This window comes from Eucyclogobius newberryi, unplaced genomic scaffold (genome assembly GCF_026437365.1).
Source record: "Eucyclogobius newberryi isolate DKJ021-1_F unplaced genomic scaffold, fEucNew1.0.hap1 SCAF_1, whole genome shotgun sequence".
NCBI lineage: Eukaryota > Metazoa > Chordata > Actinopteri > Gobiiformes > Gobiidae > Eucyclogobius > Eucyclogobius newberryi.
In genome coordinates, this window is record NW_027315723.1 from 22,359,087 (window position 1) to 22,384,676 (window position 25,590).

At 41.9% G+C, this 25,590-nt stretch overlaps 1 protein-coding gene across 3 annotated transcripts in view; it reads left to right on the forward strand.

The window, feature by feature from the left end:
- epha7 (eph receptor A7) overlaps positions 1–25,590 on the forward strand; it is a 115,719-nt gene that overhangs the window by 13,757 nt on the left and 76,372 nt on the right. For all 3 annotated transcript variants that reach the window (XM_072440175.1, XM_072440183.1, XM_072440192.1), the window contains exon 4: positions 19,464–19,619. In XM_072440175.1, the coding sequence (XP_072296276.1) occupies positions 19,464–19,619 (156 nt within the window). The remainder of the gene's footprint in view (positions 1–19,463; positions 19,620–25,590) is intronic.

Below are 25,590 nucleotides of genomic sequence, written 5' to 3' on the forward strand. Positions count from 1 at the left end.
TTCAAGTTTGTCCTGTTTTTTTTGTTTCTTTTCCTGGTTTGAGCCAAGTTTATTCTTGTTGTCCACTTGGTTTGGTCATGATGGAGTCCAGGCTCAATTCTGGGTTCAGTTCCAGTTTGATATGCTGTATGTGCATGTCTAAATGACCAATCGTGAGCGTAGCATTACATTTGAGAAAGAGGATACTTCCTGCTACTTATGTGTTAAATCGGGGGTGTCCAAACTTTTTTCACCGAGAGCCACATTTTGAAACTTATATGGAGCAGAGGGCCAATGAATAAAACATTCGAAATGTTGCATTTGACATCATTTCAATGCCTCCACTCCTTTAACAAGTGTAGGAACATTAATATTAGGGAGGTATAACCTCAAGATGCTGGAATTTTTCCAATTTTAGAGTAAAAGGTAGAACGCTTGTTGTTTGGATCAACTTGGCAGGAAGCAGTAGGGCCCAAAAAATTGGTCTGAGGGCCACTTTCGGTCCCCGGGCGTAGTTTGGAAATGCCTGTTTTAAATCATACTTTATTGTGCCTTTTAGGGTGCAAGATCACTCACAGCCAAGTTGAAATTCCAATTTGACACATGCAGAAAGCTTAATACCTTACAAACGTTCGGAAATGCAAGTGATTCTTTTATTAGTTTGGAGGATAATATTTTAGGAGTGCTCTATAATACCGTAGTAATAATAATGATACAACAATTACCATCTGTGGGAAACACATCTCGACGCAGGGAGAACATGCAAACCGAACCTGTGACTTTCTTGCTAAGAGGCTCATAACTTGATCAGCGCCTGCTTGGGTCTGTGCGGCGCTGGGTACAAGGCGACTCTTCCTCTGGGCTCCTGCTGGCTCCTGCTGGCTCCCGGGGCAGAGCCGTGCCCCCCAACACTCGGGGAGGGGATGCTAATCTTCTCTTTGTTTCTGCTGGAAAGCTACTTATCTCCCGCTAAGCACAGGTACCTCGCATGAATGGGCCGCTTGTCCGTGTGTGCCGAGCGCGGCGCTGCAGCCAGACGCAGCCATTCCAAGTATGCGCGGGGTGGGCCAGGCCGATCACGGCTTCAAGTGGTCCGGCTGGCGTGAGCTGGCATCGCTGGCGGCCTTGAATTTATGAAGAATGGTGTGGGGATAATTGTTGTGTTACGTAAATCGTGCCAACAAGAAGGTCAATACAAAACATGAATAACATGTACCGTATTTTCCGGGCTATAAGTTGCACCTTTTTTCATAGTTTTGGCCAGGGTGCGACTTATACTTAAATTTATACCTATATACTTATATTCCGGAGTGACTTATATGTGATATTATTTGTTATTTTCACACTTGCAACCGCATTTCATACTCCAGTGCGACTTATATATGTTTTTTTCTTCTCCATTATGCATTTTTTGGCTGGTGCGACTTATAGAAAATTTGGTATTTGTAAGATATTTGTATTGCAGTTTTCCCCTATCCCCCAGCTTTTCACCAGTTCAATCCAGCCTTTAATAAATACTGCAGTTGAATGCCATGTTTGTCTTTTATTTACGTGTGGAGCGTCTTTGATGGGATAATCCGTGATACACATATAATTCATTCAGCATTGAGGTGATTTCGGCAGTAATGTTAAAAAATACCCACAATGCTTCTGTGAGCTGCAGTAGGTGGAGCTGTCGGCGTGGTCGGGCAGCATGGTGTGAGGCAGGTGCAACAGTTTTCAAATCAACACGCTTCTTTCTTTCAGTAAATCGTTTCTGGATCAAGATGGCGATTTAAGATGTCCATAATCATGCACAGGTGTTAGCCGTCCAAAGCGTAATATTATAATTATGATAATTTTCTTTTCAGTCATTCGGTCCTATTGTCAACCATGTGGTTGGCTCTTTTGAATCAAGAGGCTGGAGCCAGTTTTCTGTCAGTAAAATCATGCGGTTTGGAGCAGACTTTAGGCTTTGGAGGAATAAACTGTGCAATTTTCCTGTGTCAAATGGTAATTATTAAAAGTCGGTCGTGTTTCTCTTCACAAAACGAATGAATTGAAAACTGTGATTGATCAACATGAGGGAAAAATGTTTTTTTCGCCTTAACGCCCCAGTTTTAACTATTCTTGACACAATGCTGTTAGTGGGGATCATGACGATGTGTTGTAATGACGCTGTCTTTTAATCCATTGTTAGTTTAAATGGTAAATCGTTGCAGGTTTAAGACAGCGGCTGAGAGCATCCCCAGTACAGATTATTTCACCCTTCATCGCTTTTGTTACTCTTGAGCTGCTCGGTCTAAAAAGGCGTATGAAAGTAATACCGTACAGTCCACATAATAAAGATGACTGCGTGCGCTGAAAAATGATGCAACTCTGGCAACAAAGTCCTCCAGCTCTCTGCAGCAGCTTCATAAATAACCCAGACCGGCCTCTTCCTTCAGGTGCACTTGATTTGTCTGAACCTGCGCCGCTACAACGGTCCACATTGAGCCGCGAGATGAGATCAATTGAGCCGTCCTTTGGCTTTGAAAAATACACTCCGCTCCGCTTTTTCCTCACTGTCCCCGAAATCATCCTCACAGTGCGCTGCCAGAAAAGCACCGCTGGCTCCGACCGCATCCGCCTGGAAATACCTGTACGCTGCGAGTCAAAGACGGCGGTGAATTTCAGGCGATGACGTGCCTGTTTTCATGACAAATACTTCATGACTGCGGTGTGGTACGCTCAGACACATACAGAGGCTCGCACGTTGTTGGGGGGCTCCAACCCGGGGATTCCCAGCCCGGTTAAATAAAAGTCTGTCTCGACTACCGTATTTTCCGGACTATAAGTCGCACCGCAGAATGAGTCGCACCAGCCAAAAAATGCATAATAGAGAAGCAGAAAAACATGTATAAGTCACATTTTTAGGGGAAATTTATTTGATAAAATCCAAGACCAAGAATCTTGAAATGCAATTTAAAATAATAACAGATGAGAGAACATGGTGAATAGGTGTACGTATGCTAACGCTAACACCTTCAGCTACATGAGGCACAGACAGAACTGTGGTAAGTGTCTGGTATGTTAACGTAACATATTAACAGTTATTCAGATAACTATAGCATAAAGAACATGCTAACACGTTTACCAAAGCATCAGTTTTACCCCAAATCACTAAATCCATTGAATTCTTCTTCCTCTGTTTCACTTCTAAACAACTCCACAAACTCCAGAGGTAGAGGAAGTGCAGATTCTTCTTCTGCATCGCTTAGAGCCTAGAGCGCCCTCTTGTGGTTGTCTCTGGAACATAGGTCACACCCTGGCCAAACTAAGCTCTCTTTGTAACTAGCCTAAACTAAACACTAAGACTGAGACCACAACGAAAAGTAATAATTTACATAGAGAATTACAATGAAATGAGTTAAGTTATGTCATGATTCACTCCCTGATCTTCAGATAAAGTTTTTCCCTCGATGTCCCATATAATTTATTATAATAATGATAATTTGTCAACTAATATACATTTTTATCGACTGGTACTAAGACACCATCGACCGATTAATCGACTAAACCACCAGAGGACCTTAGAATGCAAACTAAAACTGTATCCGCAGTCTCCCTGATGGTCCAGCTAAATATAGACACACAGTAATATGTCAAATATGTGTCATACATCTGTTTTATTCCTTTAACAGTATTGCAGTAGTGAAGTTGGATTCTCTCAATTTCGGCTAAACAAGAACCCCCCAAAAAGCATGTTGTCTATGAAGCCCCTTGTAATGTTAGAAATTGACGAGGTATTCTTTTTGTAATTATAGATGTATAGATTCATAGATTATAGATTCATGATGTAATTAATGAGATATGCTGAATAGAGTCTGCCGTTTATAGGAAAAAATGCTACAAAAAGAGCTGATTTAAAATAACAATGAAAAAAAAGTGACATTGTAAACTCTCAAATAAAGGTAAAATATATAGTTTTACAGACATTTCACATTTGTCTCATAGTTAAATCTCATTGAATACACTTAAATTCATTTGGATTGACATAATATCATCTGAATATCGTTAACGGGATCCTCAAAAAAATCTCAATATTGCCAGTCTCTAGTTGTAAAAAAGAATAGATAAGATTTGTCCCACAATGGAGGAATCATTGCGACACAGTGGAATAATAAAAAAACATCCTTAAAAACATACTCAAATCTGTAAAAATATATTCAACTCTAGTATCAATGTAAAATATAAATCCAAATAATAAAATGACACACTCTTATGTACAGTAAGTGGCTGTTGTATGGACAGAAAACATTATAATAATGCTACTGCAACGCTGGTTTGTCAGTCACAATTTAGCAGAAAACAGCGGCTTTAACGTTTGACTCTCCTGTGAGAACGACACACATTCAGCACATTACAGCTCGATGGACGTCTGCACTCGAGCACAGACCACAAGTCACATCTAATCATCGGCCCCGGGCCCCGTAATGCACTCGAAAAAGGCCGTGCTTTTGCTATTGACGGTCTCCTTTATAGACATAATAACACAGCGTCATGGTCCGCGCCGCACGCCCCGTCCCACAGCGAAGCCCCAACAAACAGAAAAGCAGGAGTGGGGTCTTTAAACACAATTTCATGGCAGTTGAAGCATCCGAGGCGCGCTTCTTTTGCTCCAGCGCCGGGTGCAGAATGCCTGTGCCCGGGTAAGTCGGCGTGGCTGTGGGGGTGTTATAGAGGGATGTGTCTTTTCCCCTCTTATCTGATCGCTCTGTCAACATGACCGAACGCTCTTCAGGATGTGCGCGCTTTTTCACTGTCAGCGGCCGGAGTGTCAGAAAAACTGCGGCGTTGAAAGGTGGACACGTTGTAGATTTGAGCATTTACGGTACGTTTGCTGCTCGGATTGCTTTGTACAGTATGTTTGTTGCAGGACTTGAAATATTGCATGTATTGAGACGGTATTAGGTAATAGTCTGGAGTCTTGGCCTAACAAAAGTGACTATAGTCCGGAGTAAAAGTCGCATCAGCCCAAAAAATGCATAATAATATAATGCATAAAGTGTCACATTTTGGGGGGGGGGGATTTATTTGCTAAAATCCAAGACCAAGAACAGACATGTCATCTTGAAATACAATTTAAAATAATAACAGATGAGAGAACATGGTGAATAGGTGTACGTATGCTAACGCTAACACCTTCAGCTACATGAGGCACAGACAGAACTGTGGTAAGTGTCTGGTATGTTAACGTAACATATGAACAGTTATTCAGATAACTATAGCATAAAGAACATGCTAACAAGTTTACCAAAGCATCAGTTTTACCCCAAATCACTAAATCCATTGAATTCTTCTTCCTCTGTGTCACTTCTAAACAACTCCACAAACTCCAGAGGTAGAGGAAGTGCAGATTCTTCTTCTGCGTCGCTTAGAGCCTAGAGCGCCCTCTTGTGGTTGCCAGTGTGAAAATAATCAACATGTGAAATGCGGTTTCCAGTTTGAAAATAACTAATAATATCACATATAAGTCGCTCTGGAGTACAAGTCACACCCTGGCCAAAACTATGAAAAAAGGTGTGACTTATAGTCCGGAAAATACGGTATTTTAAAATGCATGGAGTAATTGTGTTTGTTTTAGTCCCACTTGACGTTTGATTCAAAAACAAGTTATACTTATTCGTATTCAACATGTTTAAAATGCACCTTGCTCTTGTTTGGTAACTATTTTCCCATATTTTTTTCAAATATAAAGCCCTGGGGAAGTTAAAAGAGACACAATGTTCTAAATCAACATTAATGCGCTTTTACCCTTGTAACAACAGTGTTTCCACATTGTTATCTTACTCAAAGTTATATTTTGATTGGTTCCTGCGTGTTTGAGTTAATCCTGTATTGTCCTGCAACTGAGACCAGAGTGCTCGTGTTTTCCCCTGCCCCCTGTCCCCGCCCACATCCCTGTACTTAGTCGTGATCGTTTGCAAAAAACAAGACATCGAGTGTTACATGAGAGGTTCTAAAAAGTCACGTATCTGCTTTTCAATATGACTAAAAATATGTAAATGACAATCCGCTGCTCGTTACGATGTCAAATCTGCAGGAAGTCAATGGACCTGTTTCTATTATCAAACCATTTTAGATCAATATTGCGGTTTACAACAAATAAAATGTAAAATTGCGATCGAATTACCCGAAAACAAGCACAATGTCGCCTTTGAAAACGTGCATTTTGAGCCAAAATTTGAATGTAAACGGTTTGCGATTTCGATATGTGTCTGAAAAATGTCGGCTGCTCTCGTGTTCTGGACAGTGTTGAGGTCATACATGGACAAGCAGGACCGGAGCTGATTCACAGAACACTCTGGAACACAATAACTCACCTCATCCACTTGCCTGTGGTCGCGCCCCTCCCTCACTCCCTTTATCAGTCTAATGGGGTGCTATCTGCAGTCTGCCCCCCTCCGCTGCCCGCTCAGCTCCACCGGCCTGCATTCTTTCCACCTCCAGCTGCAGCAGTGGGGGCAGCGTCCACACCTAATCAGAGTGGACATGTGGAGGAGGCGGGGGGAGAAGGGGGGGCGGAGAGAGGGAGCGCTTCATGAGGCATTTCCTGCACCCAACACAAAAGTAGCATTGGATTCTTTTTCTTCATACTTTAGTTATCGTCTTTGGATGATTGGAGAAGACCAGATGTCCTCCAGGAGACCAGATGTCCTCCAGGAGAGTTCCTTCACGTTTGTCAGGTTGAAATGAATAAATATGTTTCTGAATTGAGAGATTAAATGTCTCTATCTTCATAAATTATTACTAAAAGCCATTTTGTTTTGTCTTTGAAAATAATGAATACATAAATATTATAGATAAAAATAATATTCATAAATAATATGAATACATGAATTAATAAATGGGACTACATTGTCTTTATATAGCTCTGTGGTTAAACACGGGTGTGGGTGAGTTTGTAGTAGCGTGACATTATATGATTTGTATAAAAATGAAATATCGGCAGAGCTTGAAAAATAGAAAAGAGAAAGAAAATTATTTAAAAATCAAATAAAAAAGTCAACTTAGATGACATGAGGGGAAAAAAATATATTGATCATGATTTTTTTCAACCCACATCAGAGTTGTGTTTTAAAGAGGACTAACGTGTTATCTGCTTAAATCAAACGGATCTCAGAAAACGTGTTGAACGATGGAGTTGTGCGATAATTGTATTTATATTTTTCTATTCATTCTAAATCCACTCTGTGATTTTAAGTCCAGTTCAATTATTCATTCAGCACTGATCGATGACACACGATGAGCCGTGAACAAAGGTATAACATTATCACTGGGACTTGAAAAGCTTCCTTAGGTGTAACAACAGCACGGTCGATGCGGAGACACAGAATCTTCCAGAAGCGGCCTGTGGCTTAAACACTTCTAATGAGGACAGTGGCCTTGACTGAGTTTGAGGCGAGGAGCTAATGAAGGCTATTTACTGTTCTTTTTTCTCGTTTTTGGAAGATGGAATGATTCCACTTTAAGGATATAGATTTTTCTGCCTTTTGTGGTCTTCAGAAGCTGAAATTTAAGTCATTATCTGTATTTTAGAGTTTAAATATTCCCATTTTCATTTGATAACTCCGTAATGATAGTTTGGCGATCTACTTCACTCTCACTGTTGCCAGCAGGGGGCACCGCACATCCAATCCAAGCGTTTAAACAGAACGTAAAGGGCTAATTACTGCACAAAAAGGCCAGATTAAGCCAACATTACGTCGACTTTGAAAACTGCGCATGTTTTCAATCTCTGTGAAAGAACCCAGTCCCACATTTGCGTTGCTGCGTTTGGTATTTTAACGTCATTAGTCAGTGATAATAAAACAACAATATATCATCTCCCATAGAAGGAGCAGATTACACAGAAAGGGAAAAGGTCAAATTCAGAATCCCGTCCGTCAGCAGAAACGAGCAGATTAGTCGAGCGAGAAAGAGCGCTAAAACCAAGACAAAGGATATAATTACTGAGCAACAGGGAATTAGTCATTTGTCAAAGCAGGAAGTCGAGACACTGTTTCCCTCGCTTTCGGACCGAGAGTCGGGGAGGAGCTGGACGGCATTCAAGAACGCTCGACAAAAAAGTAAACAATCTTGTAAAAATTGAGAAGTTGCATTTCTTTTTTTGTGTGCGCGACAGAGATAAGGAGCAGAGCCAGGCACAAGAGGCTTTGTGGCATCGGTATTGAATTCAAGAACGTTTATGTTTTCTTTAGCTTTTGTCCAAGGGATTTACCAAAAAATACTCTTGTTGGATTTGTAGCTAATGGTTGCTACTGGAATCAGTTTGCTCCGCCCACATCTGTGTACTTCGCTCAGGTTATTTGTCAAATGAAGACTACGAGTGACACAGGTTCTAAAAAATGTCAGTGTTGTCTGTCTTTTGCTCTTTTTGTTCTTGTTCTACTATTGTTACTGTTTTGTATTTGTAAATTTAAAAAAAAAAAAAAAAAAAACATGCTAATGAAGAGGCTGGACTTATCTGTTCTGCAGTTTTGAACAGGAAGTCAGTGGATTTGTGTCTATTATGAAGCATTTTAGATCAGTATTGCAGATTAAAATTAACAACATTTAAAATTATGATCATGTTATCAGGCTTTTAGATAGAGACCCGTCTTCCCGTATTTTGGACGAGGTATTTTAAAATGTCGAAGGCATTTTTGAGTGCAGGGACGGCCATTTTATTAATAAATCTTAGAAAAAAAGGGAATATTATCATTAAATCGGACCGGGAAGCATTTGACAATAGTCCGCCATTACAGTTTACTGTATACAAGTGAAAATTTGCATGCTGCACGCTGATTGGGCGACAAAATTTGTGTGCTTGGCTCTGATTGGCTGCCGAGCCGTGGTCCGGAGAATGTTGAAGCTACTTGTTTTTTTGCCCAGTCGGCCCCCGTGTTTTCAAATCCTATCTAAAAGCCTGCATGTTATAATTCACTGATATAAAAATATATATATATAAAAAAAATCATAATATATCTCCTTTAAGACAAAATTTAACAAATAAACCTGTATTTCCTTTGTGTTGGCTGTGTCCAGAAAAGGAGTAGAATATATTTGTTTTCACGCTGCTGCTGCTGCTGCAACAAATCAATGCAGTGTAAAAGACCGTGATCATATAGTGAGACGTTTGATGTATCCTCACGTCATATATAAGATGCAGAGATATCATACATATGTTTTAAGTCCCGGACCTGCACAAACGGTAACTCTGAAGCCATAAAGAGCTGTCGACTGTCATATTTCCTCCCTCTGTCTGAGCGCAGACTAAATCTCCAGCCTTGTAAATAAACCCGTCATTGCGAGCTCCTTCTGCTGCGGCTGGATTTCACGCCGGGGCAAGACGCGTGGGAAGAGCGGGTCCACTGCTCGTGTAGCTGCAGTGCCACATCACGCTGCTGCCAGGGGGTCTCGGCAGATCCGGGACGGAATGTTTCAGAAGCAGAAGCGGCGCAGTCCGGACTCGCTCTTTGTCGGCTGGTATGTCGGCGTACAGTAAATGTCAAGGCGAGGATTTGTGCCGTTAGCTAAATGTTTTGTGTGATCGTTGTTCGCCGATGCACCTTAAACATGGGAGGAATACTTATACTTTGATGTATTCGCAGAAGGGTTTTTGTTTTTAAAAGTATGTTTCAGAATCAGAAAAGGTTTATTGTCATGGTCAATATAGGAACTTGCTTTGGTGATTCGGTGCAACATAAAACAGTGAACAATGATAAAAACAACATAAAGAATAACAATTAAATCTGCTATGAGTTGGAGTTGTAATTAGGCCCGAGCGCCACAAGCTGGCGAGAGGCCTACTAGTCTCGTAAGGCCGTGCGAAGCACGGCTGCGAAAGTGCGCACGTAGTGCGCACGAAATCGAGCACGAAGCGCTCGCCCACTTCCAAACACTCACTAACGCACTCCTCCACTCATGCACGCCCCGTGCATGCTAATTAGTTGTAGGAAAATGGAACATTACCGTTGTAAACGGGCGAAGCCCGTGCAAAAGTTTGCACTAAACGAGCACTTTACATATAAAGCACTCATTTGCGCTAAGTAGCTCACAAATACGTTCCCCATCTCTTGCATGTTCCGTGCATATAAGCATGTAATGCAAAAATTGAACATTATTACTGTATAGAGGCCCAAAAACACAAAGTGGGCGGAGCCCACTCAAAATTATCGAAAGTACCCGTCAGTGACCAGGGACCCACACTATGAGGTAGGAAAGCGCGAGCGCTTTCCGAAAATGTATAGTTTATGATATTTGAAAAATGGGAAACATTGTTTTCGCATCGGAATATTTAGGCCCGAGCCCCAGCAGGGCGGAGGGCCTAAATCTGCAACTGTCTTACCACCAACTGTCTTGCCCCGTCGCCCCTGGCAAGTACAGTGAACTAGCCCATGCCGAAGGCATGGATCATGGATCGGCGTACGTCCTCTGGACAAGTGGGGCATCTAAAGTTATTCAATTTTTTGAGATACCTTTTACGGTCTGTGTGCGGCGCAGCCGCAAAGTTGGACAACTTATTTTGGAATATTGCAGGTCTAAAAATTGCTCCCATTTGATCAAAACCAGTCCGATTAGGACCAAATTTGAATCATTTGTTAAACTTTCTAGTTTGGACCAGTTTAGGCTGACAAAATTGAAATGGCAGTGATAGCGCCCCCTACAGAGTGACCTTTAAATTAACATTGAAGGTCAAAAATTAGTTTTACCAAAATTGTCTAAACTTTACCCAAAATTCTATTTTGCCGTCCCGATCACAAAAGCCAATCACAAAAATGCCTAAATTTTTACGCCGTAGTCGTAGCGATGACAGAAACCTCCCATGTTATCCCTATGGGAAAACCACAAAATCTCTCAAATTACCACATTTTTATGTTTTACACTTTAACGAAGTCCTCCTAGTGCGTTTTGCCCACCAACCTCAAAATCGGTGTACGTCCTCTAGACAAGTGGTGTATCTAAAGTTATCCAAATTTTAAGGATAACTTTTACGGTCTCTGTGCGACGGAGCCGCAAACGTTTCCCAGAATTCTGACTATTTGGCCTTCAGAGTGGCCTATAAACAATAGAGTTTTTCCAAATGACATGATATTTTGAACAAAATTCTAATTTGCCATCCTGATCATAAAAGTATGAGAGCCAAAGTCATATTTTGTACGGCGTAACCGTAGCGTTGACAGAAACATCCCATGTTATCCTTATGGGAAAATCGTAGAATCGCTCAAATCACCACATTTTTACGCTTCACACTTTAACAAACTCCTCCTAGGGCGATTGTCCGATCAAGTTCATATTTGGAGAATATCATCTACACAAGCGGGGCATCAAAACTTACCCATATTTTGATTCTAAGTGCTACGGTCTCTGTGTGGCGGACCCGCAAATATATGTCAGAAATGGGAAAACAGCGAAATCTCTAAAATCACCACATTTTTACGCTTCACACTTTAACGAACTCCTCCTAGGCCGATTGCCCGATCAAGCTCATATTTGGGGAAAATCATCTACACAAACGGGGCATCAAAAGTTATCCATATTTTGATTTTAAGTGGTACGGTCTCTGTGCCGTGGAGCTGCAAATATACTGTCACAAATGGGAAAAACGCCAAATCCTTGAAATGTTCACATTTACGCTTCACACTTTAACAAACTCCTCCTAGTGCGTTTTGCCCACCGATCTCAAAATCGGTGTATCTCCTCTATACAAGTGGGGCATCTAAAGTTATTCAAATTTTATGGATAACATTTACGGTCTCTGTGCAGCTGAGCCGCAAACTTTTCGCAGAATTTGGACTATTTGGCCTTCAGAGTGGCCTATAAACAAGAGTTTTTTCCAAATGACATGACATTTTGCACACAATTCTCATTTGCCATCCCCAGATTAAAAGTATGGGAGCCAAAGTCATATTTGGTAAAGCGTAGCCGTAGCGATGACAGAAACATCCCATGTTATCCCTATGGGGAAACCGCAAAATCTCTAAAATGACCACATTTTTACACTTCACACTTTAACAAACTCCTCCTAGGGCGAAAGCCCGATCAAGTTCATATTTGGGGAGAATCATCTACACAAGGGGGGCATCAAAAGTTATCCATATTTTGATTTTAAGTACTAGGGTCTCTGTGCGGCGGAGCAGCAAATATACTGTCACAAATGGAAAAAACGCCAAATCCTTGAAATGTTCACATTTATGCTTCACACTTTAATGAACTCCTCTGTGGGCAATAGCTCGATCAAGCTCATATTTTGGGAAAATAATCTACACAAGCGGAGCATCAAAAGTTATCCATATTTTTATTCCAAGTGTCACGGTCTCTGTGCGCTGGAGCTGCACATTTGACCGACATTTGTGTTCATTTGCACTGGTTAAGCACAGCATTGAACATGTACAATGTGTCACTGTCTTAGTTCTTAGACAATTGCGTTAGCGCCAACTCTGTAAAATGCAGAGAGCAGAGTCGGAAGGCCGGCGGCCCGCGAGGGCCGTTGGATGCCGCTTGCGGCTTTAATATTCTTTCTTCTTCTCGGGACCAACCCCACCATTTTTCACCCAGTGAACATTGACGAAAAGTCACAAAAATTTGCACACCTCTAAAAATCGTGCCTCTCTACATTCTGGCTATTTCCCTTTTCTAAAATAAAAAAAATTGGCGCGTCAGCGCCCCCAAATGTACCAAAAATACATTGAGGGATGGGAAATGACCCAAAAAAAATCTGATCGTAGAATCATGAAATTTGGCGCAGAGGTAGATGGTGACAAGAGAAGTAAAAAATATTATTACGGCAACGCCGTCTGCCCAACCAAATGTCGGCCATATTGCTTCAAAAATGGCTAAACATGACTTCGGAGTTTTTCCAAACGTCGTACTTTTACAAACTCCTCCCAGGGCGTTGGCCCTAAAAAGCTGAAATTTGGTGAAAATGCTACTGAGGAGTGGGACATCAAAAGTTATCCAAATTACATTGATACCTGTCACGGTCTCTGTGCGGCGAAGCCGCAAACTGTAGCTAGAATTTCAGAAATCTCCCATATGTAAAATTTCTGCCGTTTGCGCAGATAAAGTCCGAATTGCGTCAAATTAGAATCAGTTGTTAAACTCTTTGCCCTAAACCTACTTGAAGTGAAATACATTTATTTGGCGCCACAGCGCCCCCTACAGATTTTATATGGAGGTTGAATGTTTAGTTTTACGAAATTATCTGAAATTTGACACACAACTCAATTTTGGCATCCCCATCAAAAAAGTCAGTGAGACCCATGTCATAATTGTTATGGCGTTGCCGTAGCGATGACCAAAACCTCCCATGTTATTCCAATGGGGAAATCGCCAGAACATGTTTACACTTTAGACTTTCACAAACTCCTCCCAGGGCGTTAGCCCTATTAACCTGAAATTTGGTGAGACTCATCTTCAGGGGTGGACCATCAAAAGTTATCCACATTTTTATTCAAAGAGTCACGGTGTCTGTGCGGCAAAGCCGCACATTTTGCCAAGAATTCAAAATAAAATTGCTTTTTGATGGTAAAACAAAGGGGAGAAGATGTGACAGCGTCACAGATTCAGCAGTAGGCGTAATAAAAGGACAATTGGGGCGCGTTAGCGCCCCCTCCTCTTGCGGCGTGGCGGCGGCGTAGCGAGGGCCGATCATTGCCGCCCGATCATTGCCGCTTGCGGCTATATATTTTTTTTTATTCTTTATTTCAATTATTTAGCATTTGAAAAAAAAAAAGGAAAAAAAAGCAGTTCGATCATGTCATTCAAAACATTTTAATTTCACTTTTAACTGCTCTATGTAACTGTTTTCTGTTTTCTTACATACAGTTGATGTTATTTCTTTGCCTGAAATGATCACGGAAACATGGCATTGAACACATCTATCTACGGAGATAAAGTAGTGGCCAAGTTACAGGTCGGATCTACGAACAGACGCGCCCGCAGGAGGGAAGAACGCATCTTTTTGACGTTGTTTCTTAAGCATAAAAACACCCTAATAACTGCACACTCGATACATTTAGAGCCAAACTGTGGAACATTGGAGTATTTACATCTCCATCTCCACTTTAACGAAGAGTAAAAACGCGCAGACCAAACCTCTGCGTGAGTTTGAGTTTGGTTTGGACTGATAGCAGCTGACTCTTACTCTTTGCCACTCTTTAAGGTTCTGACAATGTTGACAATTTGTTCCATGACGTTTTTTTCATTACAATCCCTCCAAAAAGTCTGTGGAATGAAGATGAAGTGCGGTCACCTGATTAGCCCGTTAGCTCAGAACTCCATTGATTATCGACACGTTCGGCTCCGTGTGTCGGGGTCAGATTCATTCGGCGACAGTAGAGAGCGGTTAAGACGCTTTGTCGGTCACTTTAGCGCTTTGGGCTGTTTAACTGACCTTGTCGCTGACGCTCGAGAGGACGCATGGATTTATTGGCGACTTTACCGTCTTGATTTATCGTAGTGAAACAAACTAGGTAACATTTGACCCGCGAGTCTCAATCAGCGCTCGGCGACAAGTGACTGGCTTGTGGTGGAATTTGAAGGCGTTGCAGTCGTTTTGGTCAAATATACGGTCCGTGTGGGAGAAAAATCAAGAAAATCACCTTTATTTGAAGGGAAATTTGTCTTTTTTTAATGCTAAATGGGGTTCTCTATAATGCAAACACTTGAATTTATCTTGCAGTTTATGGGTTAAGAAAGAAAATATATAATAAAATAATTACAGTGTGATAAAATAAGACTGGATTTAATTAAAATGCAAAAAAAAAGATAAAGTACTGTATTTTCAGGACTGTAAGGTGCGACTTATACTCCAGAGCGAGTTATTTGATATTATTTGTTATTTTCACACTGGCAACCACAAGAGGGCGCTCTAGGCTCTAAGCGACGCAGAAGAAGAATCAGCACTTCCTCTTCCTCTGGAGTTTGTGGAGTTGTTTAGAAGTGACACAGAGGAAGAAGAATTCAATGGATTTAGTGATTTGGGGTAAAACTGATGCTTTGGTAAACTTGTTAGCATGTTCTTTATGCTATAGTTATCTGAATAACTGTTCATATGTTACGTTAACATACCAGACGCTTACCACAGTTCTGTCTGTGCCTCATGTAGCTGAAGGTGTTAGCGTTAGCATACGTACACCTATTCACCATGTTCTCTCATCTGTTATTATCGTAAACTGCATTGTTGGTCCTGGATTTTATCAAATACATTTCCCCCCCCAAAATGCGACTTTAGATTAGTTTTTTTTTGGCTCTGCAGAATCAGCCACTTTTCCTAATGATCTTGTTCAACAGATTAAAGGCGTCACAGGGACTTTTTCTTGTTTTCATTTCTGCTATCGGACTGTGTGGTCAATGTGTTAGAGGTCTATAGACGCTGCAGTGATTCTATGTGGTTTCAATTCATTAAGTACATTAGGCTCCACGTTGGTCCGGTGAAGTCTGCGGCAGTAAATCAAAAAAAGCGCCCCTGCCGCCTTGTAAACATATCGACTGCTGTGGGCCGGGGTTTGTTTGCGAAGGGGAGGAAGGCGGGGGCATTTTGGGGCTTTCTTTGTGTCAAATGATGCTTTCAGTTTGTTCAGATATGCTGTGCTGATAGTTAAGGAGCAAATGAAAATGTTTTTTTGTGTGAGGAAAAAAATCTGCAAATATTATGCAAAAAAATCCCCCAAACTGTAAATTTTAGCAGATTTTTTTCCTCATGTTTTAATTGTGCCGCACTGAAAATGTAAACGCACAGGCAAAACAACAGTTGGCTTTGTCACTGGCCAAATCTAAGCATACACACATTTGGTTGGCTTTGGAAATGTTTTGGGAAGGTGAGATCTTGTTATTTTTTGAAGTATGGTGTAATTGTGCTGTTATAAATGTCTCTTATGTCTTATATATCAGACGGCTTTTATTGTTGCTTCTATTTGCGATGTGGAGCTGCTCTTTTGTACCAGGAACTCTCTCTTTCTCTCTTTGTCTTTGTAAACAGCCAAAGTGCGCTGACAAACAGGCGCCTGGTGCTAAAAACCCAGGCAAATCAACTGTTTTTTGCTGCCGACCTTGTGCAAATATAAAAAGGGTCGTAAATACATACTTTCAGATTTTCCCTTTGCCCCAGGTCACCTTTGAAAAACAGATCTCGATGGGTTCTTACCTGGTTAAATGAAGGTTAATAACTACATACATAAATACTATATACATACACAGGCTTATTTTATCACACTGTTTTTATTGTATATTTTTGGCATTTAATTAGATATTTATTTGAAAACTATAGTGAAATTCAGTTTGGTTTGGGGGCAGTCAGAGGTGTGCATTTCATTTCTAATTCATGTTTTTTTGTGTGATCTATCGACGTTCTTATCCTTGCCGCTTCTTGATTTGATAATAAACTTGGAAGACAAAATTAACCCGTTAGAAGGTGGAAAAAACTTCTAGAACTGTGTTTCCATGGCTTTTATTGCTCTTGTAAATGACACATCACAATGACCAGTGCAGGACATAAATATGCAGCCCTTCGGTGGGATGAGGAGGACGTGGTCAGATCAGAAGGAGTTGAGTCCAGAATAAAGGATGACTCTAGCTCATAAAACATTAAAGATGTAACTTTTTGTTGGATGTGCTTTGTGCTTGTTCCCATATATATCTTTTTGCTTTGCTTGGACATGTCTGCCATAACTTATACCTTGCATTCATCCAATTACAGATATTTTCAAGGCTAAGAACAGGTGAAGATGAAGCAATAACACCTCCATAAACACAAGTGGGACACCAGAAAAGGTCGCACGGGGCACCTTTAAACAGGAGAAGTCACAGTCTGCATTATAAAACAGTCAGATGCTGCTGTCCACAAGGTTACTCTCTGTTCGCTCTTGTACATAAGTGACAGGAGATAAAGTGTCCTGCACAGACTGTCCCAATACAAACACACACCGTCAGGCTTATCAGAATGTGTGTCCAGACATGGAGCAGTTTAAACAAGGTCACGCAATCTTCAACTGACCAGCGCACGGGGGGAAGAGAAGAGAACATGCTTTGAGATACTATAGTTTGACTAATGTTATCAGCGCCGGGCCTTTCTGTGTGTACACGCGAGTGGAGGAGACGGGATAAGGCTCCTCTGCGCTGTGTCCGGTGACCATCTGGAAAAAAAGCAAAACGCGGCGGTGATAAAAAAGTCCTTTCCGTTTTGAGGAATAGTTCTGGCTGGAGTTGGCTGTGTGATGAATGGAGCGCGAGGAAGGCTTCAGAACAGTTTTGTACAGCCAATGCATTTGTTTGTCTATCATTATTTATCAGATTGTAATCGGATCGTGCAAAGAAGAGGCCAATATTCAAACTATAAATTTAAGTATGATGGGATTTTTCGATACTTCTGTTATGTATTTTGCTATAAAGTGTTGCTTGAATACTAGATACTTTCTTTCCTCCTTAAAATTGTCCAGTTTGACATGTTTTTGCTCTTTATGATCTTAATTGAATTGTGCAAAGAAGAGGCTGATATTCAAACTATAAATTCAAGTTTGATGGGATTTTTTGATACTTTGTTGAATAGTGGTTTGATTAAACTTCTGTTCTGTATTTTGCTATAAAGTATTGCTTGAATACTAGATTCTTTCTTACTTTAATCAAATCGTGCAAAGAGCCGATATTCAAACTATACTTGGGTTTGACTAATAAATTGCCCATGATACAAGCACAAACTATTTTTTTAAATCTTTACTAATGTGTGAAAAAATATTTGTGATTTTTGAATTTCATCTAATTTGATTCAGTTGTGGGGAAAATATTCATATACATTTCTAAAAAACAGAATAAATATAAGTTTAATGGGATTTTTCGATACGTTGTTGAACTCTGATTTGATTAAACTTCTGTTCTATATTTTGCTGTACATGTATCGCTTGAATACAATACTACATACTCTTTTTTCCTCCTTAAAATTGTCCAGTTTGACATGTTTGCCTCTTTATGCCGGGGCAAGCAAAACATCTCAACCTTTTGTTTGACAGAATCTATGTATATTTCTGCTGCCAATTGCCTGTTCCCTCCCAAACTGCAGCTCATGAAAAATGTATTTCGGTTACAATTTGACACTTTTTCTCAGATTGTTGTCAAAATGGCTTCTTAGATTGCAGCTTTTCACAGGCTTAGTTTTGGTTTCGCACACGCACGCACGCACACACACGCACGCACGCACGCACGCACACAGCCAGTCATTACGGATTAGTCAAGTCGAATCTAAAGAAGAAGACGTTTACTATTGCTCTTTAAACTTTCGCTCCACTCTCGGGGGGCTCTGTTTGCTGTCACATTCTACGCCGCACAGGAAGAGATAAGTCCTTTTTGATTAAATACTGGGGGGGCTTTGTTTAGCTGCTGATCACAGATAGTCAACATGAGATATATGCGCTTAGCTATGGATAGTCGGAGTGTGTGTGCGCGCGCCTCTTTTAAAGATTCGGCTTCCCGTGCGGTCGGGGCCTGTCGGTCGGGGCCTTAGGAGGTTCATTCTGTCGGAAGGCACCGCGCCGGCTTCACAGATGAGAATTTGTTGAGTCTTGCTCTCTGCGTGATGGGAATCCAGGTGTGGAGTGAGCGGTCCTGTTTTGCACATTGCCGAAGGTGACTCGCCGGCCGCTAACGATTGTCGCGAACGTGGCCGAGTACGACGACACAAAAGGCACCGGGAGCAAGTTGTTTGAGCATCATTTTATGGATAAATAATAAATACACGCCTTAGTGATCCTGCTATTTTTTTATGTTTGCAATTTTTATGTTTCGTGACTTGGGTTCGGCACGGGTGACTTAGTTTGGCAGGGTGCATTGAATTTCTATGATGAATGTTAGAGGCTATCGGCGCGGCAGTTGGTCAGCGAAATTGTGTTCTGCTTACTAGGTGCACAGGTTAGATTAAACTGGGATTGCTTGTATTTTCGGGGTTATTTTTGTGTTTTGCGTGAAGGGGACAGGGGTGCGAGTGCAGAAAAACATCAGCACAATTTGCGCGTCTTGCTCAGTAGTGGCTTGAACGCTCATGGGAAGATCTTTGTACCGTAACTGTCCACGCGAGGGATGTGCGTCCATGACACTGAAGAACACGGTCAAACAGAAATAAATACATGAATACATACATCATTTAATGTTGGATATTACATTATATTGTTTGAAAAAGAGTGATATTATCGTGGTAATATCATTTGTACTGAGAACAAGCTTTGTCCACATGTCTCATCTTCTTATCAGTCAGGAGCTGAGGATGAATGTACTGCTCATGCTTTAGGTTGATGAAGGGGAATCCAAACAACCCAAAATGATAGTAAAAAACAAACACAAGGCACAGGGAGAACAGGCATTCCCAAAATAAACCATTCCGTCATGCCACCTTTGTTGTAGTGCAAACACACAATACACAACTCTGTAAAACCATAACGTTTATTACAGTTGGCTGAGTTTGACCTTGACCTCCGTGTCTCTCTTGTCCGCAGCGTGTGGACGTGGATTCTACAAGTCTTCGTCCCAGGACCTGCAGTGTTCCCGCTGTCCCGCGCACAGCTTCAACGACCGCGAGGGCTCCTGGAGGTGCGATTGTGAGGATGGATACTACCGCGCGCTGTCCGACCCGCCCTCTGTGGCCTGCACCAGTAAGTCCCTGTTCACCCACTCAGCTGTTTTATACAAGAACAAAGCGGCACGGTGTTTGGCGATCGTGAGATAACGCCTATGTCACAGTTTCACATTTGAAATATTGTGAGAACAGGATGTATTTTGTTGTTTATTTCAAACAAAATTGACCAGATTGTCCTCTTTTTCATCTAAGAAAATTCAAGCAGTTCCTCTAGTTCCAATATTTGGTACAATTATATTCTCTTTTATCCACTCTAGAACTACGGTACCAACTTTAGACCTGCTTTAACTCTAGTTTAGACCTGGAATAGACCTATAATAGAATTGATTTCATCTAGTGGTTCTTTCTTAGGTGATATTCAGTGTGAAAAATACTGCTATATTGCATAAAAAGTCGTTTTTAAAAATAGACTGAAGGAGCTTCAATGGAACTCTAACAGAAGCTCGCTGCCTGTGTATATTTGTCCATCACTCTTATTCCATATCATTTGTTGTCATGTTTTTTTTAAATGTAAACTAGTGTCAATACTCGCATATAGACGCCTTTTCCGTTGACATCCACAAATACAAGTCTGGCTCTGCATGCGCTCCCCCGAGGGCATGCCACTCCTGCTCGCACAGTAGCTGAAGGCACGTCGCGCACCTTAAAATAAGCATGTCGGAGCCCCACCCTTGCACCCAATGCCTCTGGCCCCAGTAAATGAGCCGTCAGCGGTTGTGACACGCAGCCAGCGTTACACTGTCCAGGGCAGGGGAGGCTCCGGGCACTGGGAGACTGCAGACCGCTGAAGCTGTCTGTCGTGCACTTTACGCTATAAGATGGAAAAGGCAAATTGTTTCACTCGTCATTGAAGCGGCCAAGACGGAAAGCAGACGCGCAGGCTGCAAATGCAATTAGAAGATCAGTGGAGGGAGCTAAAGAAGGACCGGCCTAGAGAGAGCACTTCCACGTTTTTTCCCTTTTTACCCCACGTCAACCTGTTAGGACGTAGGAAAAGTGTGGTGTTGTTCCTGATACGTCCAAGTATTCCAAAAACAACACAAAAATGCTACAGCTGCACATCTAATAATACAGTATTTTATGTGTCTTCAACCCGGCGGCGTTGCAAGCAGCTCTCTGATTGGCTGCACTTGGGTGGTCCACCTCACTTTCACTTTGACGTCTACTTTAAAGCTGTTCACGCGCTTGGAAATGAATGCGCTTGTATATGAACAATACCAAAGCAGGTTTGTGAGCGCAGGGGGCAAAGGTACTCACACTTAATACCTACTCCTGGTTGTGCGGTGTGAAAATCAGGAAGCTTTAAGACAATGGATTTTCGTGCGTTATGCCTGTAATAACAGCTTCTAAAATTCTAAACTTAACTATGTGGTTTTACAGCTTGTTACAAATGTAGTTCACCTTTTCACTGTGATTTTTCTTCTATTTGTAAATGGAAAACGCCTCAGTTTTGAGGTGCAGAAACACTGTCATCTTTGCAATCGTCCAATTTGCATTGCCTTTGAATCTTTGTCTGAAATAGACAAATAAAAAAGTAGAAACAAATCAATCCGACTGTATTTTGAGACATTTTTAAAAGCCTTTCCTTCAAGCGCCACAGTGCTGCAGGACCAGGCTGTTTCCCAGACAGATCTATTAAACTGCACGGATCATTTAACATCCCCATTTTGCCATTTTTCATTTAGCTCCATTTGCATTAGTTTAAATCATCACCCACGCGCGCGGCACACCCGGCCCGCCGAATCCGAGCGCGTTGCCGCTTTTACCGCCGCTTCCCCACGTACGCGGAAACTAGGCCAACTCCGAATCCCTCCCCGATGCGCCCGAGTGTGTGAAGAAAGTGATAGTATTCAACCTATGGAATTTACAGCTCTGCTCCGGCTTGTCTTTGCATCAAATCTGTAAATCATGCCAGGATTTTGATTGGCGTCGGAGTTTATTGCCGCGTTTATCAAATCAGATACGGTTCTTTTGTCATTTATGAGGCTGCAAACATCGCCGTGTCCGTGCATGTCCTACATTTTATTGTCATATCCTTTTTACATGTTTTTTTTTTTTTTACCTGCGTGGGAGTATTCGCTGCCGCCACCAGCTGTACTCATGAATAATTTGAGAGCGTTTGAGAAAGTTTGCTTCAGCCCCTCCGCTCACAACTCGCTGCCAACCGATAGTGATGGAATGTTATTTTACGTAAACGTTATTCATAATTTATTGAAACGCTTGCACCGCTTCCCGCGCGCGCACAAGGGCAAGAAGGTAAAGTGAGATTGGATTTTAGAAATTTTTTGACGGGAACTTGACCTTTCCTCCAATGTCCCTCTGGGGAACTCTCCGGGGTGACAATCGCACAAGCGCTCAGCCCCCCGTTTCTGATATCGAGCGAAAAAACACTGCAAATTCAAAGATTGTTAGCGGAACGGAGTTCGGCACGGAGCCATCAGCCGAACGAGGCGCAATTTCCAGTTATTTTTTATCTAAAGTGCAGATAAATGCAGCTGACAGTACGGTGGCGGAGTTGCCGTTCTCGTGCCCGCGTTTAGCCTGTCAAAGCATAACTGTGGCGGATAATATATGGTGAAAGACTAAGACTAAGTGTGGCCCATTCATCAGAGAAAAGGCCTGGATTAATTACCAACGAGCCGCTCCAGCTAAGTTCTGAACTCCTCGGCTTTTCTTGTACCCACATTAATTCTGCGTGTTTGTCCCGGGAAGAATTTAGGAGCGAACCTAAAGCGGGACCACACCACGACTGGATCAGGGCGTGATGTATGAGGACAGATCTCCGCGAACAAATCAGAAATTAAAGGCAACAGGAATTTAAATTGAAAACAAAATAAGGAGGTGATAGGGAAAGCAATGGAGCTGTAATTGACTACTTGGTTGACTACAGACTCGCCCCATGCGGTGATTAGGCGATTAAAAGGGAGCGTGCATCAGCAAAAGTTCTCAAAGCTATTTCCAACCATATATTTGACCTATAATGTACAAGGCAAAGGAAAATGTGCTGCTACTTCACTCCATGCCCTCTCCTTTCTGCTGTTGTCTGTGTAAATCCTTTATAATCTCAATCAAAATCATATTAGCTGACTAAGATACCGTCAACAGCTCAATCTGCCTTAGAAACGAGTTAGCCTCCTACGCTACATCACACATATATTGGTCGTGATGCATTTTGACTAGCTCTGTGCTTAATTCACACAGAAATTCACAAACATTTGATGTGTCCAACTGACTTTTCTAAGCTTCTGGATTGGTGGAACTGAACTTTGCGATAATAGATTTTTACTCAGGCATTTAACCCATGAAATCTTTATTGACCAAATGCCCGTTGACTAAATGCAATAACTGACCAGTGCAAAAAAACGCTTGAAAATATATTGTAACATTAGCTTATGTGTTGGGAAGTAACTGATTACATACCGAAAGTACACATTCAGAATACTTAACTGAATATGTGTTCCAGTACATTTACTCTTTTATTTGGTAGTATACAGAATGTATATATATAATACAGTTACTTTCCAAAAATCAGAAGACTACATTGTGGGAACTAATTGTGTAATTCAGTGACTAATTCAAACTGTCACTATCTGTAGTCCTATGTCACTTTGATATAATACAACGTAAAGTGAAAGTATTCTAAGTATTCAGAATACAGTTTTTTAATGCAGATATTCTTCCCATGGCTGCTTATTTATGGTATTTGTCCGTATAGGAGCATTGCCCTTGGGATTTGACCCATCCTTAACTGCTGTTCACCTGGATACTGAACACAAACCGGCCCAAACACAGGGAGGCACCGCACAGTCCCAGAATCAAACCCACAACCTTCCCACGCAATTAAAATCAATACGAGCAGTATCATAAACATTGACTTTACCTCAAGCATTTCCTCCCAGCTCCTTCTTTCTGTCGTCTTGTCTAATTGCACTGACAGAGCTAAGCAAAAGTGAGCGCAGCCAGTGACCACAAACCAGAGAGCGCGCGGTTCAGCTCGGCACAGGCAGCCATTCAGATCCTGTTCCTCCGACAGCGCCATCACTCACCGCTCTAACCAGCCAGAGCGCGCCCACCTCCAGGATCCGAGCCCGCACCCCTCAGCCCGCCCCGCTCCCGTCCTCTGGCTGCTCGCTCAACATCACCTTGGCCAAAGTTGTGGAGTAATTACCAAACTTGCCCAATCTGCACTTTTCCATTACTCCTTCTCATTAACTGCAGGTCTCTACTTGATGACCCCTATATGGTAATATGTAAATATGTATTTTTAACTTGTATGAATAGCTTCCACCTCCTCAATCAGCTCAATTTGTGCACGGCGTCTCTGTACGTGCATCCGCTCATTCAGCCCTGGATTAAGTCCGTGTGACCAATAGCGACTGTGATTTTCCCTTTCGAGTCATATGCAGAGCAGGAGTGAATGTAATTGAAAATGAATTTTCCTTCGCTGAATAAATAGCTTGATTGACACTTTTTTCAATGGGGTTTTTTAAGCGCTCATATTGTAGGCTTTAGCAAAACACTGAGATGGATCTCTGGCACGTTGAGATTAAGAGTGTGCTGGAGAGGATTTGAGAGTAGAAACAGTGCAAATGAAACTAAAAAGAAGTTCCAGATTATGTTGATTTTTACTTTTCGCTTTTTCACTTTCACACACATTTTTTGTCAGTAGAAATCTATTGTCTCTATGGACATGTTCATGTACCATTCAATGGACAACAGTCTCTGGTTGAACTGGAGACTACAGTTTTTCTTGTGGTTGGAAATAGTCATTGAATTTATAAACATGTCGGTCACTTAGAAGAGCAAGCTCTTCTGGTAATGTAAAAGACACTCATGTTTTAGTCTGTCCAGGCTGGACTTATGTAAAGTTTGGACCGAAATGAAATATAGATTGCGAGCCCAGTAGACTCAGGAGGACTGGCAGAAAGCAGAGCCGCTGACAGCTCGGGAACCGGCCATCAATCACACAACAGCTGTGAGCTGCTGCAGTGCAGGAGGGGCTCGGCTCCGGCCCCCCTGACCCCAGAAAAAATGTGCCACCTCAACAAGTCCTGCTGTCAGAGGGATTGCACTGAGGCGCACAGGGACAGGGGAGGGCTGTCACCACAGGCCATATACTACATGGAGCACTTATAAGAGAGAGGGCAGCACCAGGGCTAAACAGGCTTGGATCAGATCAGACTCCACCAGAGGATTGACTCGTGCAAGTTCATGTGTATTGTACTGTATTGTGTTATATCTGTACATCTGAATGCTTTTCAGATTATGTAAAGAAATATAACATAAAAATAAGATTGATTTACTCTGTATGACTGCTCACTTTTAAGACGTTCCAAATGATTCCCAAATTCCTACAGTTCAATTAAATCGATTCAATCTTATTCGAAGAAAGTCTGTGCTCACAACGGAGGCGTGTGCACTGTGTGGAGCAATGGGCAGATATGTCAGTGAAGTGCGGTCAGGGCAATCAAGGAAATAAATGATTGACCAATAAAATATAAAATGACCACTATATTTTAATTATTCCAAAATATATCCAAATAAAGCTGTTCTTCCCTCACTTCTGCTGAAGCTTGGCTGAAGTCACAGTGTTTTCAGTGGCCTCTACAGGCCGCTGAGCAGTACTGCAGGGACAGGGAAGCTGGATTCCCCTCCTTCCACAGCGGCTCAGTCTGTGACCTTATTCAGATGCCCGTTCATGTTCTGCGCTCTAACATGAGCTTTTAGAACCAGAGCAGAGAGCAGCTTCTTTTAGAGGTCTGCACATGCGGCTTAAGCCGCGCTGAATAAACCTGTGTGAAAACCAGATAAGTCAACAGATTGTGATCATGGAACAGGAAGCAGGAAGTCGACATATACAGTATGTGCCGCTTTCTTCTACTTCAGCAGGACTCAGACCCTACGACTCACGACATGTGTCCAGCACGATCAGCAGTCGAGCGCTCATCGTGAACATCGTACTCATCACACCTCGTATCTCCCTGTAC